The sequence below is a fragment of the Heptranchias perlo genome, chromosome 1, assembly GCF_035084215.1.
Source record: "Heptranchias perlo isolate sHepPer1 chromosome 1, sHepPer1.hap1, whole genome shotgun sequence".
Classification (NCBI taxonomy): domain Eukaryota; kingdom Metazoa; phylum Chordata; class Chondrichthyes; order Hexanchiformes; family Hexanchidae; genus Heptranchias; species Heptranchias perlo.
In genome coordinates, this window is record NC_090325.1 from 196,885,621 (window position 1) to 196,901,044 (window position 15,424).

The 15,424-nt window shown below is 44.1% G+C and overlaps 1 protein-coding gene across 1 annotated transcript in view; it reads right to left on the bottom strand.

Moving 5' to 3' along the window:
* The window catches only part of LOC137331221 (sodium/hydrogen exchanger 9B2-like), a 106,536-nt gene continuing 91,112 nt past the window's right edge, over positions 1 to 15,424 (bottom strand). Inside the window, exons 11-13 of the mRNA XM_067994856.1 lie at positions 12,380 to 12,516; positions 8,572 to 8,764; positions 1 to 1,635 (exon numbers count right to left, since the gene is read on the bottom strand). Of these exons, the coding sequence (XP_067850957.1) occupies positions 1,574 to 1,635; positions 8,572 to 8,764; positions 12,380 to 12,516 (392 nt within the window). The 3' untranslated portion in view covers positions 1 to 1,573. The remainder of the gene's footprint in view (positions 1,636 to 8,571; positions 8,765 to 12,379; positions 12,517 to 15,424) is intronic.

A 15,424-nucleotide genomic window follows, 5' to 3' on the forward strand; every position in this document is an offset into this window, starting at 1 on the left:
TAGAAGGATATGCTGACAGAGTGAGATGAAGCAGGGAGGGAGGAGGCTCGTGTGGAGCATAAACACCGGCATAGACCAGTTGGGCCGAATGGCTTATTCCTGTTCCTATGAATGGCCTGTTTCTGTGCTGCAGACTCGATGTAACCAGTTATCCTTATGGTTTTTGAGTGGAGTTACTAGTTTAGTGCTAAATTTTAGGTAGTTTTTTTTTTAAACTATGCACCCACTGGGAACTCCGCAATGCCCGACCAAACCAACTTCATGGCAATTTAATTATTTCCAGTGGAGTTATTAATGGCCTGTGATTATAGTTGCAAGGTGCCCTATGGCTCACCTCTCGCATCAATTTTAGGCTGAAGTTTGAAGGAAGAGATTGTATAGAAAGCTTCATGAAACCCTTCTGGTAATGATTTATTTCATGGTGTGTGGAAGATTGCATTTAAAGATAATTCATTAAGAAAATTAATTCTAATTACACATTGTTCAGGATAAAGAACTGGGGACTCTTTTCTGCAATGCTGTTTGCATTTGCGTGTTTGTCAAGGTTCAAAAAATGAAGCTTGAGAGGCGTAAACCTCTGAGTGTAAACCACCACTGTAAACTCAACCCGCACAGTACAAAAAGGGAAATACAATAGTATCACAACAGGCTCCATAATGGAATCGAGGATTCTCACCCATGATTCCCAGGTGAATACTGAATCTCAGTTGGCCATTAAGGGAGGGAGAGAAGGTTAAACCAAGAGGTAATTCAACCTGGACCTCTTTGGTACAAATCTTGGTGGATTATTATTGAATTCATTGATCTGGGAGTAGATTTTCTGGTGCTTTTTCAGCCACAGAATGGTGTTTCGGGCCCCAAAATTGAAAGAGAAAAATAATTTTTTTTTAAGAGAATGGAAAGAAAGCTAGGATTACAGTACCAGTCAGGAGTGTACCCACAGCCCCTCAGACCTGGCTCTGTGCTGCAGCACTGACTCGATCCTTGGTATCACGACTTCGGACTGTCCAGAATGGCTTTAGCACCTGATCCAGAATATACCCTATAGAGAGGAGCAGCAACATTGGAGAAAGTGGGACTGTTATCAGTAGTACCACACAAAATTAGGATTCAAATTTGTCATGCTCCAGGGACCTGTGGTAAGTGATGGGACTAATTGTTCAGCTGGAATTTGGACGAAAAACAGATACAAACTATGATCATGACCTCATGGGTTTCCGGGGTACAGTATAATTAAATGTCCAGGGTCTTTCCAAAATCTCAGGTACAACCCTGGTAACAGTAGTATAAAGATCATTGCACAAATACTTCCACAATGTCAAGCAAATCTCTAAAATGCTCATGTTGATTTCTGAACAAATAAAAATTCTAAACAAAGGCATTAATGTAAATTTGAATAGTTTCTTTTAAAAATAAATCTACATAATGTACAACCGTTAATAAAAAAAAACATTTTAAAAAGCCATTTCCTCAGCTATCCACAGAACTATTCTCATGGATCAAACATCTGTTGAAATGCATTGCAGGGATTCTTTTTGGAGCGTAGTATAGACAACAGAATTCACTGAACACCTCAGACTTCAATGTCGTTTTCCAGCCTGTGGCCATCTTCATACGGTAGAATGGTCCGACATTCTGTGTCAGTAGAAAAAAAACACACAGCAAGGATATGAACATACAAAAATAGCTGCCAGGAAAACACCAGCTGGTTTATCAAGGCTGTCCCATACAGTCATGCTGCAATTAAGCATCATGACCACCAATGCTCCCTCCCAGCAGCAGCAGCCATGTAATCTCCTGGGATTACATAAAATATACCCCTAGGCCAATTCAGGGCAAAAATGAATTTGGGGAAATTCCTCTCCAACACCTGAAGGCAATCAAAATAAGTTCCACCAGTGACCATGAGGTCTATCGCCCAACATCCCACCTACCCTTAGTACGCAGTGATATCAAGTGCAGCCAGGAACTAATGCATCCAGGTCCTTATTGGCATGTTTACAGCTAATCCGCACTCACTGGATAAGCCAGTCGATGAACCTCTGCAGAAATGAAAACCTCCTGACATCTAACCTAGTTCTATGCTTACGTAGAATCATTTAAAAATAATGGAAAAGAGGGTTATCCTGTATTTGAGAATCAGGGTACTTTAGATCGGATCGAATGTTGCTTTACCCCTATGTAAACCAACAGATGTTTTTCTTGCATGCACCCCTTCTATAAAATAAATTTTCCACATCTACCTTTTAAAAAAAATTATTTCAATTTTCTCCCCCTTTTTGGTCCTCCTGGTGTCATTTACTGTTTGATATCCAAGACAGCAGGAGGTCGCGTTGTTCCTGGACAAACCCAGTATTGGGAGGTTCCCAAGAAAGGATATCAAGTTAACAAAGCAAAGTTGTTTAAACTCTTTCCTGCACGACAGGAGACGCTGAGGATTGCCTCAATGCAGCCTCATTACGACCTGGCACTTTGATAGCGAAAGTCGGCAGAAAGCAGCCGAGCTGTCACCAGTGATGGATCTATTCATGTGGCAGTGTGCGCAGCAGTATCCTGCTCAGTTCTACATTTTGAAAATCATTGATGGAATGACATGCTGAATCTAATCAATACTGATCCTTACTAAATGTACTGAGCAGGTCACGGCCACCAACAACAGCTGAGCGGTTCTACAGTGACCGTCAGACCCAAGATGTTGGATTTCACTAGGCTGCGGGGAGACAATTCAAATCCATGTTTCTAACAGGTGGGAAAAATATTCAACTTATTAAGTAAATCGGGGGGGGGGGGCGCAGTTTACAATTAACTGAAAGCTTTGTTAAAGAACACCCAGTGCAACACTCCACAGCTACAGCACTGCATCACAAGGGGTGAGTTTTACCGAAATTCAGAACTGGCATAAGTGAAGATTATGTATGTAAAAAGTTGCAAGTAGAAAAGTAGGAGTGAGAACAGTGATTTGAATTTCTTGATGGAGATTATGGATGAAGCAGTCACTACCAGGCATATCATTGTGGGAGAGATGGAGGAGAGGGAGGTCTGGGAGCAGAAGGCATGGAGAGATGCGAGATGCAGCAGGTACAACCCCATGTAGTAGATCTATTGTAGTGTAGCAGCTACCCAGACATGGCAAAGGAGCAGTACCCGAGAAAATTCACGCTCACCTGGGAGGCTGAGACTGAAAATGTGCCTCTTGATTCATGAAAACCTGCAGGGACAGCCACGATCCACATTGCATGCTCAGTGGCAGTGAAGGTCGCTATTGCTGTCAACCTTTATACCCAATTGACCTACTAGACACCCACGGAAGATATTTTAGATGACAGCCACTTTATCTTGTACCATTCCATTAAAGAGATAACCCTTTATCACCATTCGGCGATGGCAACGGCATTACCATCGCCGAATCCCCCACCATCAACATCCTGGGGGTCACCATTGACCAGAAACTTAACTGGACCAGCCATATAAATACTGTGGCTACAAGAGCAGGTCAGAGGCTGGCTATTCTGCGGCGAGTGACTCACCTCCTGACTCCACAAAGCCTTTCCACCATCTACAAGGCACAAGTCAGGAGTGTGATGGAATACTCTCCACTTGCCTGGATGAGTGCAGCTCCAACAACACTCAAGAAGCTCGACACCATCCAGGACAAAGCAGCCCGCTTGATTGGCACCCCATCCACCACCTAAACATTCACTCCCTTCACCACCGGCGCACCGTGGCTGCAGTGTGTACCATCCACAGGATGCACTGCAGCAACTCGCCAAGGCTTCTTCGACAGCACCTCCCAAACCTGCGACCTCTACCACCGAGAAGGACAAGGGCAGCAGGCGCATGGGAACAACACCACCTGCACGTTCCCCTCCAAGTCACACACCATCCCGACTTGGAAATATATCACCGTTCCTTTATTGTCGCTGGGTCAAAATCCTGGAACTCCCTTCCTAACAGCACTGTGGGAGAACCTTCACCACACGGACTGCAGCAGTTCAAGAAGGCAGCTCATCACCACCTTCTCAAGGGCAATTAGGGATGGGCAATAAATGCCGGCCTCGCCAGCGACACCCACATCCCATGAATGAATAAAAAAAAATCATCTGATACCACATCTCAACAAAATACAATAGTAGACCAGGCATTACAGGCAGAGAGAGGTGTATGAGGGCTTCATTGTCCAGTATTTTTAACAAGCTCTGCAACTGGACACTTTTATTGCAATCGACATTTCATTTTTGCTGTGTTTTGCTTATGATTTGTTTATTTGCCTTTCTGGCAAAGGACACTTTGGGGCAGATTTGCCTCTAATGTGCAGGCAGAACGCAGGCAGAAAGGAGAGGAGAAGGGAGCAGAAACCCATGACAGCCCCATTACATTGTCCTATAGGGGGCAGGAGAAGAATGCCTGTACCTCAGGCAAATGACAGCCATGGAAATAAGACAGGAGGAGACGTTCCTAGCTTTCCTGCCTCATTTACCTCGAAGTTTGCCAGAAGGGTGACCAATTTAAAGGGAGCCAGAAGTTGGAACTGGAGGGTCTGAGGGCAACAGGCAACAATACAAGTGAATTTTTTTTTAAATACAGCCTCCCTATGGATCTTCAAGCCTTCAGCCCTTCTTCCAGGGCTGCATCGCTGGCTATATTTCCACATGTTTTTAAACACAAGACCCTGCCAGGGGGCGGGGCTGTATCAGAGCATAGGATATTTAGCTGAACCCAGAAATACAGATGTGTTTCAAGTCACTGCAGGCAGAGCAACTTTCCAGTCCAGTCTAGGCATGATGGGAGATAGGAAAATCAGCCCCTCTGATTTATGCACAATGAAAGTATGGCATTCAGCAAGACATATGAAACTGAAACTCATTTGATTAACTCGCACAGGGCTGCTGGTGTATGTGTTTTCCTCCCGCATACGTCTCAAACTTTGCATAGGTTGTGGATTCACCTTACTACTAAATGTGCTCACAGTTGAGGGAGTAACATTGGTGGCTATCCACATAGCTAAATGTGGAGCTGCAGGAGATAGAGAGACCTGCTAACTTGATCTCCAACTAACTGAAGGGTTTGCATCAGTGTAAGGGGTATCCGTTGTTATAGATGCAGTCAGCTCAATGTTTCAGAACAAGGAATTAGGCCCACCAATCCGACTCCTCTTTTGATTGATGTCATTCCCATCTTCCTATCAAATTGCTCAATCTCTTCTTCATGTACCTATTTACCTCAATAACATTTCCTGGTAAATTACTCCATAGGCCTGATTTTACAAAGGTTTTCTACTGGTGGGCAGCCTGACATACTGGACATGCATATTGGGAAATTGCGGGTGTGTTGCCTGTGAATTTCTGTCCGTTAAAATGTCAACTATTCCTTTGTGTGGAATTGTTCTGTCTAAACTTCGTCTTTATCCCTAATTTTTAAGATGATGAGACAATGTGAACAATTTGCCTGGAATTTGCCTCATGATTTTTGAAAACTTTTATTAGGTTGTCTTGAATCTCTATTAGTGAGAACAAGCTCAAACTTTAACTTTTGCTTATAGCTTAGGTTCACAAGATCCAGTTCATGCAGCACCAGTTACAACAATCTGTCCTCAGAGAGATGACGTGTTCACACTGATGCTCGGCAATATAGAAACATCAATTCCACCAACACTAAAAACACCTCTTGTAAATTAGATACTTTCTCTATTCTGTTTCATTCTTATTTCCATTCTATTATGTCTTTCTTATCCTTTCTTTTCATTCTGTCTGCTCTTGTGCTTTCCATTATCCTGTTTCAGCATCTCCCATATGGTCTTTGTGTCCTGATTATCTGCCTGACACAGATCTCAATACGTCGACTGTTTTCAGGATGTACTCGATTGCTGCCTTGCTGCCTCCAATAAAAGAAAAATGTAACTATTTACCTTAATATTTGACTATGTCACAGATACCAGATAATATGTCCTACAAAGCTATGTGGGAAAGTAAGCTGTGAGGAGGACACAAAGAGTCTGCCAAGGGATATAGACAGATTAAGTGAGTGGGCAAGAAGGTGGCAGATGGAGTATAATGTGTAGAAATGTGAGGTTATTCGATTCATTGGAATTCTGCAATCAAATTTTTTTTTAATCAAGTTAATCATTCCAAAGAGGCCAAGTCTGGGATGAGAAAATGTGTAGCTTAATTAATCCTACAGGATCTTTATTACGTAGCATAGATTCTGTCTTGTATTTTAAAGCAGCCATACGCTAAACATTGAGTTGAGGCTAATAATCCACTCAAGCATCAGTTTAATGGTTTACAACATCATATCATCGAGACATGTTACTCCATTGTTACAAGCTTCAAAATCTGCCCCTCTTAATGAGGAAATTATGCAGTGTACAGCACACCACAAAGCGTTTAACCACTTTGGATAACCAATTTGTTAGACAAATTTTTGATCAGCAAGGGAGTTAAAGGATATGGGGAAAGGGCGGGAAAGTGGAGTTGAGGTAAAAATCAGATCAGCCATGATCTCATTAATGGCGGAGCAGGCTTGAGGGGCCAAATGGCCTACTCCTGCTCCTATCTCTTATGGTCTTATGGTGTATTCACTTTGGTAGGAAGACTAGAAAAACAGAATATTTTTTAAATGGTGCGAAACTATTTAATATTGGTGCTCAGAGAGACTTGGGTGCCCTCGTTCAAGAAACACAAAAAGTTAGAATGCAGGTACAGCAAGCAATTAGGAAAGCAAATGGCATGTTGGCCTTTATTGCAAAGGGGTTGGAGTACAAGAGTAGGGAAGTCTTACTACAACTGTACAGGGCTTTGGTGAGACCTCACCTGGAGTACTGTGTACAGTTTTGGTCTCCTTAACTAAGGAAGGATATACTTGCCGTAGAGGCGTTGCAATGAAGGTTCACTAGATTGGTTCCTGGGATGAGAGGGTTATCCCATGGGGAGAGGTTGAGTAGAATGGGCCTATACTTTCTGGAGTTTAGAAGAATGAGAGGTAATTTCATTGAAACATATAAGATTCTGAGGGGGCTTGATAGGATAAATGCTGAGAGGTTGTTTCCCTTGGCTGGAGAGTCTAAAACTAGGAGGCATAGTCGCAGGATAAGGGGTCGGCCATTTAAGACTGAGATGAGGAGGAATTTCTTCACTCAAAAGGCCGAGATAGATAGATTTTATCTTATCAAATGGCAGAGCAGGCTCAAGGGGTCGAATGGCCTACTCCGGCTCTTAATGCGTATGTTCGTATTTTTGGACTCTAGGGGAATCAAGAGGTATGGGGATCAGGCAGGAAAGTGGAGATCAGCCATGATCTGATTGAATGGCGGAGCAGGCGTGAGGGGCCGTATGGCCTACTCCTGCTCCTATTTCTTATGTTCTTATGAACAAAATACAAGCCTGGGCCCAGTGAGCTGAGCCTGCTTGCCCTTCAGGGATGAGCTATGTGCCCAAATTCATATGGTATTTAGTTATTTTTTGTTAAATTATCAGTTATGGTCATCTATGCTTTATAAATGTGAAAAGACAATGGAATTATCTCTGAAGAAGAAAATTGTTTGACTGCTGGAAATTCGACAACAATACTGGAGCCCGAATCGCCATGGAGTGGCACACTAGCTGGTTGACTCAGTACATGTCAGCCCAATTTAGGTAATTTTGCAAAGTAGTCAATGCCACAATAATTATAAAATACAGAACAGAAAAGGTATTCTGACTCTTTAAAAAAAAAAGTTAGCCACATACCTTTTGGGTACAAAATCAATGCCAGTCAGTAGATAGTTTACCTTTATCTATTTGTTGCCAGATCACAATTACAGAGCATCAAAAATGTCTTTGTCCAAGTTGAATTAACCCCATCGGGGTTTGATTCATAGGAAATAAAGACAACTCCATCATTTCATGCAAATCAATTTGATACGGCCAATTTCTGCTGTAGATCCTCCACATTACTCTCACTTATCACAATAACATTCACCACAACAGGTTCCTCCCACATTACTTCCCTCATTATAGGCTGCCTATTTCACTCACTTATTTGCGAATGTATTGCTGCATTAGGGTTAAGGTTAGGGTTAGGAATAGTCACCATTAACCAGGTTACCTCTCTTTACAATTGCATGTGTTGCAGTTAGTCATAGTGTCAAAAATGCTGGCAGGAATGGGGCAAAAGTTGGTCTGTTCTGGCATTGGCCCCCCATAATCCTAAAATATGGTTGAATATTAAGCAACATTCACTTGGAGCAGACCTTGCACTGCATTCTAAGAGATTACAGAAGCACATTTATTCACAAGTGAAAGCAATCCTATATTAATTTTTTCCTAAATAATTAAAATATCTTTTTGGTATAAATGGGTGATATTTATCAGTATTTGCAGAGTTTCTCATCTCCTACACTGCACATTCTTAGAGGTTTCATTCACATATATATATATAATATATATAAAATTCAACTGTTCATCATTCACCCTTATATATTGCATAGAATCCCTTCAATGAGTAAGTATGAACCTCAGACTATACCAATAACATATGACAAAGAAAAGAAAAATCTTCTGGGATTTTAAGACTCCAGCAAGGTTTACGACTTACCTCTGCTGTCCCGTTTCTGTAGATTCTCTTTCTGTAATAGCTTTGGCCCTAGCAAGCCAATAATAACTGCTCCGATTGGAGCTGTGATCAGGATTCCCAGAAAGGCCACAGTGAGAACACTCATACCATACTCTGCTGCAGTCTTGTCATTTCGGATTCGAGCTGTGTCCAAAGCTACTGACCCAATGGCAGCCTATTCCAGCAAAACAGACAATGTTTTATGTGATACTTTCAGCTCTTTTGATAATGTAATACATAATGAAAAGCTAGAAAGAAGATCACATGACCTATGACAAATTTGGACACTCAACATTTACACTGAGCAACAAACAGCACAACACTTATTTATTTTAGTAACTTAACAAACTGGAAATGATTATGATTTTTCAGATGAATATTAAACAGAGACTCTATGACAATGCCTTGTATTCATGCCCCCTTCAGATTGAATTAAAAAATATATTATTTAAGGTTAACATTAGTTGCTACTTCTCTATCAGGACAGTCACCTCTCTGGTGTTTTTAGAAGGTGGGGATGAGGAACCATTACATTTCCCGAGTAACACACCCTTAGTTAGGGCAAAGAAACCTTCTGCTGATTACCATCTACTGCCCTCCCTCAGCTGATCAAATAGTCCTCCTCCATGCTGAGCACCACTTGGAGGAAGCACTGAGGGTAGCAAGGGCACAGAATGTAGTCTGGGTGGAGTCTTCAATGTCCATCATAAAGACTGGCTCAGTAGCACCACTACTGACCGAGTCCTAAAGGACATAGCTGCCAGACTGGGCCTGCGGCAGGTGGTGAGCGAACCAACATGAGGGAAAAACTTACTTGACCTCGTCCTCACCAATCTACCAGTCACAGATACATCTGTCCATGACAGTATTGGTAGGACTGACCACTGCACAGTCCTTGTGGAGACGAAGTCCTGCCTTCACACTGTGGACACCATCCAACCTGTTGTGTGGCACTACCACCATGCTAAATGGGATAGATTCAGAACAGATCTAGCAGCTCAAAACTGGGCATCCATGAGGTACTGTGGGCCATCAGCAGCAGAACTGTATTCCAGCACAATCTATAACCTCATGGCCCGGCATATTCCTCACTCTACCATTACCAACAAGCCAGGGGATCAACCCTGCTTCAATGAGGAGTGTAGAAGAGCATGCCAGGAGCAGCACCAGGCGTAACTAAAAATGAGGTGCCAACCTGGTGAAGCTACAACACAGAACTACATGCACGCTAAACAGAAGCAACATGCTACAGACAGAGCTAAGCGATTCCACAATCAACTGATCAGACCAAAGCTCTGCAGTCCTGCCACATCTAGTCATGAATGGTGGTGGACAATTAAACAACTAATGGGAGGAGGAGGCTCCGTGAACATCCCCATCCTCAATGAAGGCAGAGTCCAGCACATGAGTGAAAAAGACAAGGCTGAAGCGTTTGCAACCACCTTCAGCCAGAAGTGCCAAGTAGATGATTCATCTCGACCTCCTCCCAACATCCCCACTATCACAGAAGCCAGTCTTCAGCCAATTCGATTCACTCCACGTGATATCAAGAAAAGGCTTAGTGCACTGGATACAACAAAGGCTATGGGCCCCGACAACATCCTGGCTGTAGTGCTGAAGACTTGTGCTCCAGAACTAGCCTCGCCTCTAGCCAAACTGCTACAACACTGGCATCTACCCGACAATGTGGAAAATTGCCCAGGTATGTCCTGTCCACAAAAAGCAGGACAAATCCAATCCAGCCAATTACTGCCCCATCAGTCTACTCCCAATCATCAGCAAAGTGATGGAAGGTGTCATTGACAGTGCTATCAAGCGGCAGTTACTCACCAATAACCTGCCCGCCGATGCTCAGTTTGGGTTCCGCCAAGACCAGTCGGCTCCAGACCTCATTACAGCCTTGGTCCAAACATGGACAAAAGAGCTGAATTCCAGAGCTGAGATGAGAGTGACTGCCCTTGACGTCAAGGCAGCATTTGACCGAGTGTGGCACCAAGGAGCCCTAATAAAATTGAAATCAATGGGAATCAGGGGGAAAACTCTCCAGTGGCTGGAGTCATACCTAGCACAAAGGAAGATGGTAGTGGTTGTTGGAGGCCAATCATCTCAGCCCCAGGACATTGCTGCAGGAGTTCCTCAGGGCAGTGTCCTGGGCCCAACCATCTTCAGCTGCTTCATTAATGACCTTCCCTCCATCATAAGGTCGGAAATGGGGATGTTTGTACAGTGTTCAGTTCCATTCGAAACCCCATAGATAATGAAGCAGTTCCTGCTCGCATGCAGCAAGGCCTGGACAACATCCAGGCTTGGGCTGATAAGTGGCAAGTAACATTTGCGCCAGACAAATGCCAGGCAATGACCATCTCCAAATATCATCGCCGAATCCCCCACCATCAACATCCTGGGGGTCACCATTGACCAGAAACTTAACTGGACTAGCCACATGAATACTGTAGCTACAAGAGCAGGTCAGAGGCTGGGTATTCTGCGGCGAGTGACTCACCTCCTGACTCCCCAAAGCCTTTCCACCATCTACAAGGCACAAGTCAGGAGTGTGATGGAATACTCTCCACTTGCCTGGATGAGTGCAGCTCCAACAACACTCAAGAAGCTCGACACCATCCAGGACAAAGCAGCTAGCTTGATTGGCACCCCATCCACCACCCTAAACATTCACTCCCTCCACCACCAGCTCACAGTGGCTGCAGTGTGTACCATCTACAGGATGCACTGCAGCATTTTGCCGAGGCTTCTTCGACAGCACCTCCCAAACCCGTGACCTCTACCACCTAGAAGGACAGGGGCAGCAGGCACATGGGAACAACACCACCTGCACGTTCCCCTCCAAGTCACACACCATCCAGACTTGGAAATAGATCGCCATTCCTTCATCGTCGCTGGGTCAAAATCCTGGAACTCCCAACCTAACAGCACTGTGGGAGAACTTTCACCACACAGACTGCAGCGGTTCAAGAAGGTGGCTCCCCACCACCTTCTCAAGGGCAATTAGGGATGGGCAATGAATGCTGGCCTTGCCAGCGACGCCCACATCCCATGAACGAATTTTTAAAAAAAGTGCCTAAAAAAATCTATCTACATACAAACATATGAAAAGAATATTTGATACTTCTTTCTCAGGGTATTCTTCTCTTTACAACCTCTGCTTGCTGTAAACCAATCCATGCCTCTTCTGTCAGTCTCTTTCATAAGTTTGACTTTCTCAACATACCCTTTATGGACCACCCATCAGCTGGTCAGTGTTTGCACTGAGTGCAACTCCAGGCATATATCGTCAACAGTATGATATACATTTCGCACTCACCAATCCCTGTAAGCACACACTACTCTCCAATGTCACTACTCTCTCCTTCAGCAGCTTGATTTGCAAACAATGTTCACAACAGTAGCCCTTTTTGAAATCAGCTGTGATAAGTGTAGCAAACACAGGTCATTGCTCTTAATTCACCTTCCATTTCCAGATCAAAATGCATTTACAGCCTTAAAGTATCAATTCTTAACACATTATCCTTTAAACAAATTCTTAATATCTGGTTTCAGAGGTAATGAATATGGATTGAATTTTGCAATGGCCTTTGACTGTGAAACGAAGTAACAAAATGTATATCTGCAGTGGGAAAGCAACAAAGGAGAATTCAAAAGTTTGTGTAGGGCAGAGTGGGAACAGTAATGGTCCAAGGCGACCAATGTTGACAAAAGTCAAATCCCCATTTAGTTTCACAGACCAATAACACTGACAAGTGAAACTACTAAGTTATTGTAAGACACTAACCTGTACTGTGGCTTTAGGGATCCAGGCCAAAGAAATAAAAACTTTTTCCTTCATGTTAAATCCAGAGAAGTGTACCATGAAAAATGTTATCAAGATTCTGACTATAAGAGCAATACTCAGAGTTGCAATCCCAAGACCTAGGATAAAAACAGGTCAGATTATTTAGTATCAGGAAGTATCGATGTTACAGGCATAGTCAATTTTGTCATAGTTGAAAATGTAAAAGTGACCCTGAACATACATTGAAACTAGTTTTCAGGCTGACACCCAAACTGACAGCCAGGAACAACTTGGGTCAGACTGTGCTGGGTTTGCCCCATTCCCAATGCTGCCAGACTTCTACACCCACCTCAAAGCTCCTAAATGACAGCATGCCCCTCCCAATGCTATGAGACTCTTCCCAGTATTACCATGCTCTGGAACCCTATTCCCAGTGCTACCATAGTCTAGGACTTCCCACCCATTGACAACGCACCCCATCATCTTTCCCTTTATCAGTGCTACCATACCTTGTTACCCCACCCCTCTCTCCAGTGCTATCAGAGTTCAGAAGCTCCTTGCTAATGCTATGGATCCTGTCACTCCCCCAGTGCTGGCATGCCCTGGGGCATTGTGCCCCAGTGCTTGCAGACATTGGTACCTTTCCCTAATGGCATTTTGAGGCCTGGGCCAGCGAATTGTCCGCCCCAAACAGATATTCCGTTGCAACTCACCGGATTCAAGCTGGTGCAATAGTGGGCGGCCCAGATGCTACCCAGCCAGCATCAAGGTAAGTCCTGGGAAGGGTGTGGGGGAAGGTTGGGGAGTAGTGGAGAGAGTGCCTCGGAATGCAGCAGTCCAGATTATCTTAGTGCGGCCCAGAGGAGCACTTTTGCTTCTCCTGCCCCACAAAAAGAGTTTAAAGCTTACCGGGGATTAAATTGGTTAACCCCTGAAACCGGGTGCAGGTATCGCGATTCGTGATTAAACCGCACCCGAGGCATTCATCCTGCCTGAACACTCACCCACTCACCTCAGCCAAGCGTTAAAAACCTGCGTTGACACGAGGATTCAAGGACATTTGCACTTTCCACCAGCAAGGGAGCCCGAATCACTTAAAGGCAGGCTGCACCTCTTGAAGGCAGCCTGCACCTGTTATTTGCTAAAAATAAGGTACGGGTCTGCACGGAGATCAGACATCGCACACGTAAAGCACAGATGCAGGTCCCATTCCTATGTTTACAAACTGTTGAGTTATGTTAAAACACTGAATAAAAATTGCACACCACTAAATTCCACATCCTCCAATCTGCTCGCCAGACCTCACCAATCTGCTGGTCTGAGTTGGTATCAGGCCTGCGAGAATGTGTGCAGTAAGATTCACTGCTAATGCACTAGAGGCCTTGGTGCAAGAGGTAGATAAAAGGAGGGGCATCCTATATCCGTAGGGTTGGGGGGCAAGAGACCTTCCAGACATATGCTCCTGGGGCAGTGGGAGGCAGTAGGGGACGCATTTAATGCCAGTTGCACAGCACCATGAACTTGGATGCAGTGCTTTGACATGAGTGGTCAAGGTGAGTGAGGTCAACTGTCAAGTGGCATCTCCTACCAACTGCACCACTAGCCGCATCCACTGCTCCACGCACTACACCCCCCATCATCCACATACCAACAAACTCCATCAGTACTCAACTCTTCCAATCAAATGCTTCCTCTCACCCTTACACATTACCACAGTTGCAAGCCGCACACCCACAACTCGCAAGCCACACACACTGGCAGCTATTCAACTATGACAAGCACATCACCCAGATACATGTCCCACTTTCTTGCAGGAGAACGTAGCGCATAACAGGATGCAGCAAGGGGCATTGGCATTTAGCCCCTCGAGCCTGTTCCGCAATGAGATCATGGTTGATCTGTGACCTAACTCCATATACCCACCTTAGCCACATATCCCTTAATACACTTGGTTTACAGAAATCTATCAATCTCAGATTTAAAATTCACAATTGAGCTAGCATCAACTGTCGTTTGCAGAAGAGTGTTCCAAACTTAGAATCCTAGAATGGTTACAACACAGGAGGCGGCCATTCGGTCCATTGAACCCGTGCTGGCTCTCTGCAAGAACAATCCAGCTAGTCCCACTCCTCTGCCCTATCCCCATAGCCATGCAAATTTTTTTCCATCAAGTACTTATCCAATTCCCTTTGAAAGCCATGATTGAATCTGCCTCCACCACTCTTTCAGGCAGTGCATTCCAGATCATAACCACTCGCTGCGTAAAAAAGTTTTTCCTCATGTCACCTTTGGTTCTTTTGCCAATTACCTTAACTCTGTGTCCTCTGGTTCTCAACCCTTCCACCAATGGGAACAGTTTCCCTCTATCTACTCTGTCTCGACCCCTCATGATTCTGAACACCTCTATCAAATCTCCTCTCAACTTTCTCTGCTCTAAGGAGAACAACCCCAGCTTCCCCAGTCTATCCACATAACTGAAGTCCCTCATCCCTGGAACCATTCTAGTAAATCTTTTCTGCACCATCTCTAAGGCCTTCACATCCTTCCTAAAATGCAGTGCCCAGAACTAGTCACAATACTCCAGTTATGGCCCAACCAGTGTTTTATAAAGGTTCATCATAACTTCCTTGCATTTGTACTCTGTGCATCTACTTATAAAGCTCAGAATCCTGTATGCTTTTTTAAAGGCTTTCTCAACTTGCCCTGTCACTTTCAACGATTTGTGCACATATACATACGGATCTCTAAGTTCCTGCACCCCCTTTAGAATTGTGCCCTCTAGTTTATATTGCTTCTCCTCTTTCTTCCTAACAAAATGTATCACTTCACACTTCTCTGCGTTAAATTTCATCTGCCATGTGTCCGTCCATTCCACCAGCCTGGCTATGTCCTCTTGAAGTCTATCACTATCCTCCTCACTGTTTACTATTCTTCCAAGTTTTGTGTCATCTGAAAATTTTGAAATTGTGCCCTGTACACCCAAGTCCAAGTCATTAATATATATCAAGAAAAGCAGTGGTCCTAGTACCGACCCCTGGGGAACAC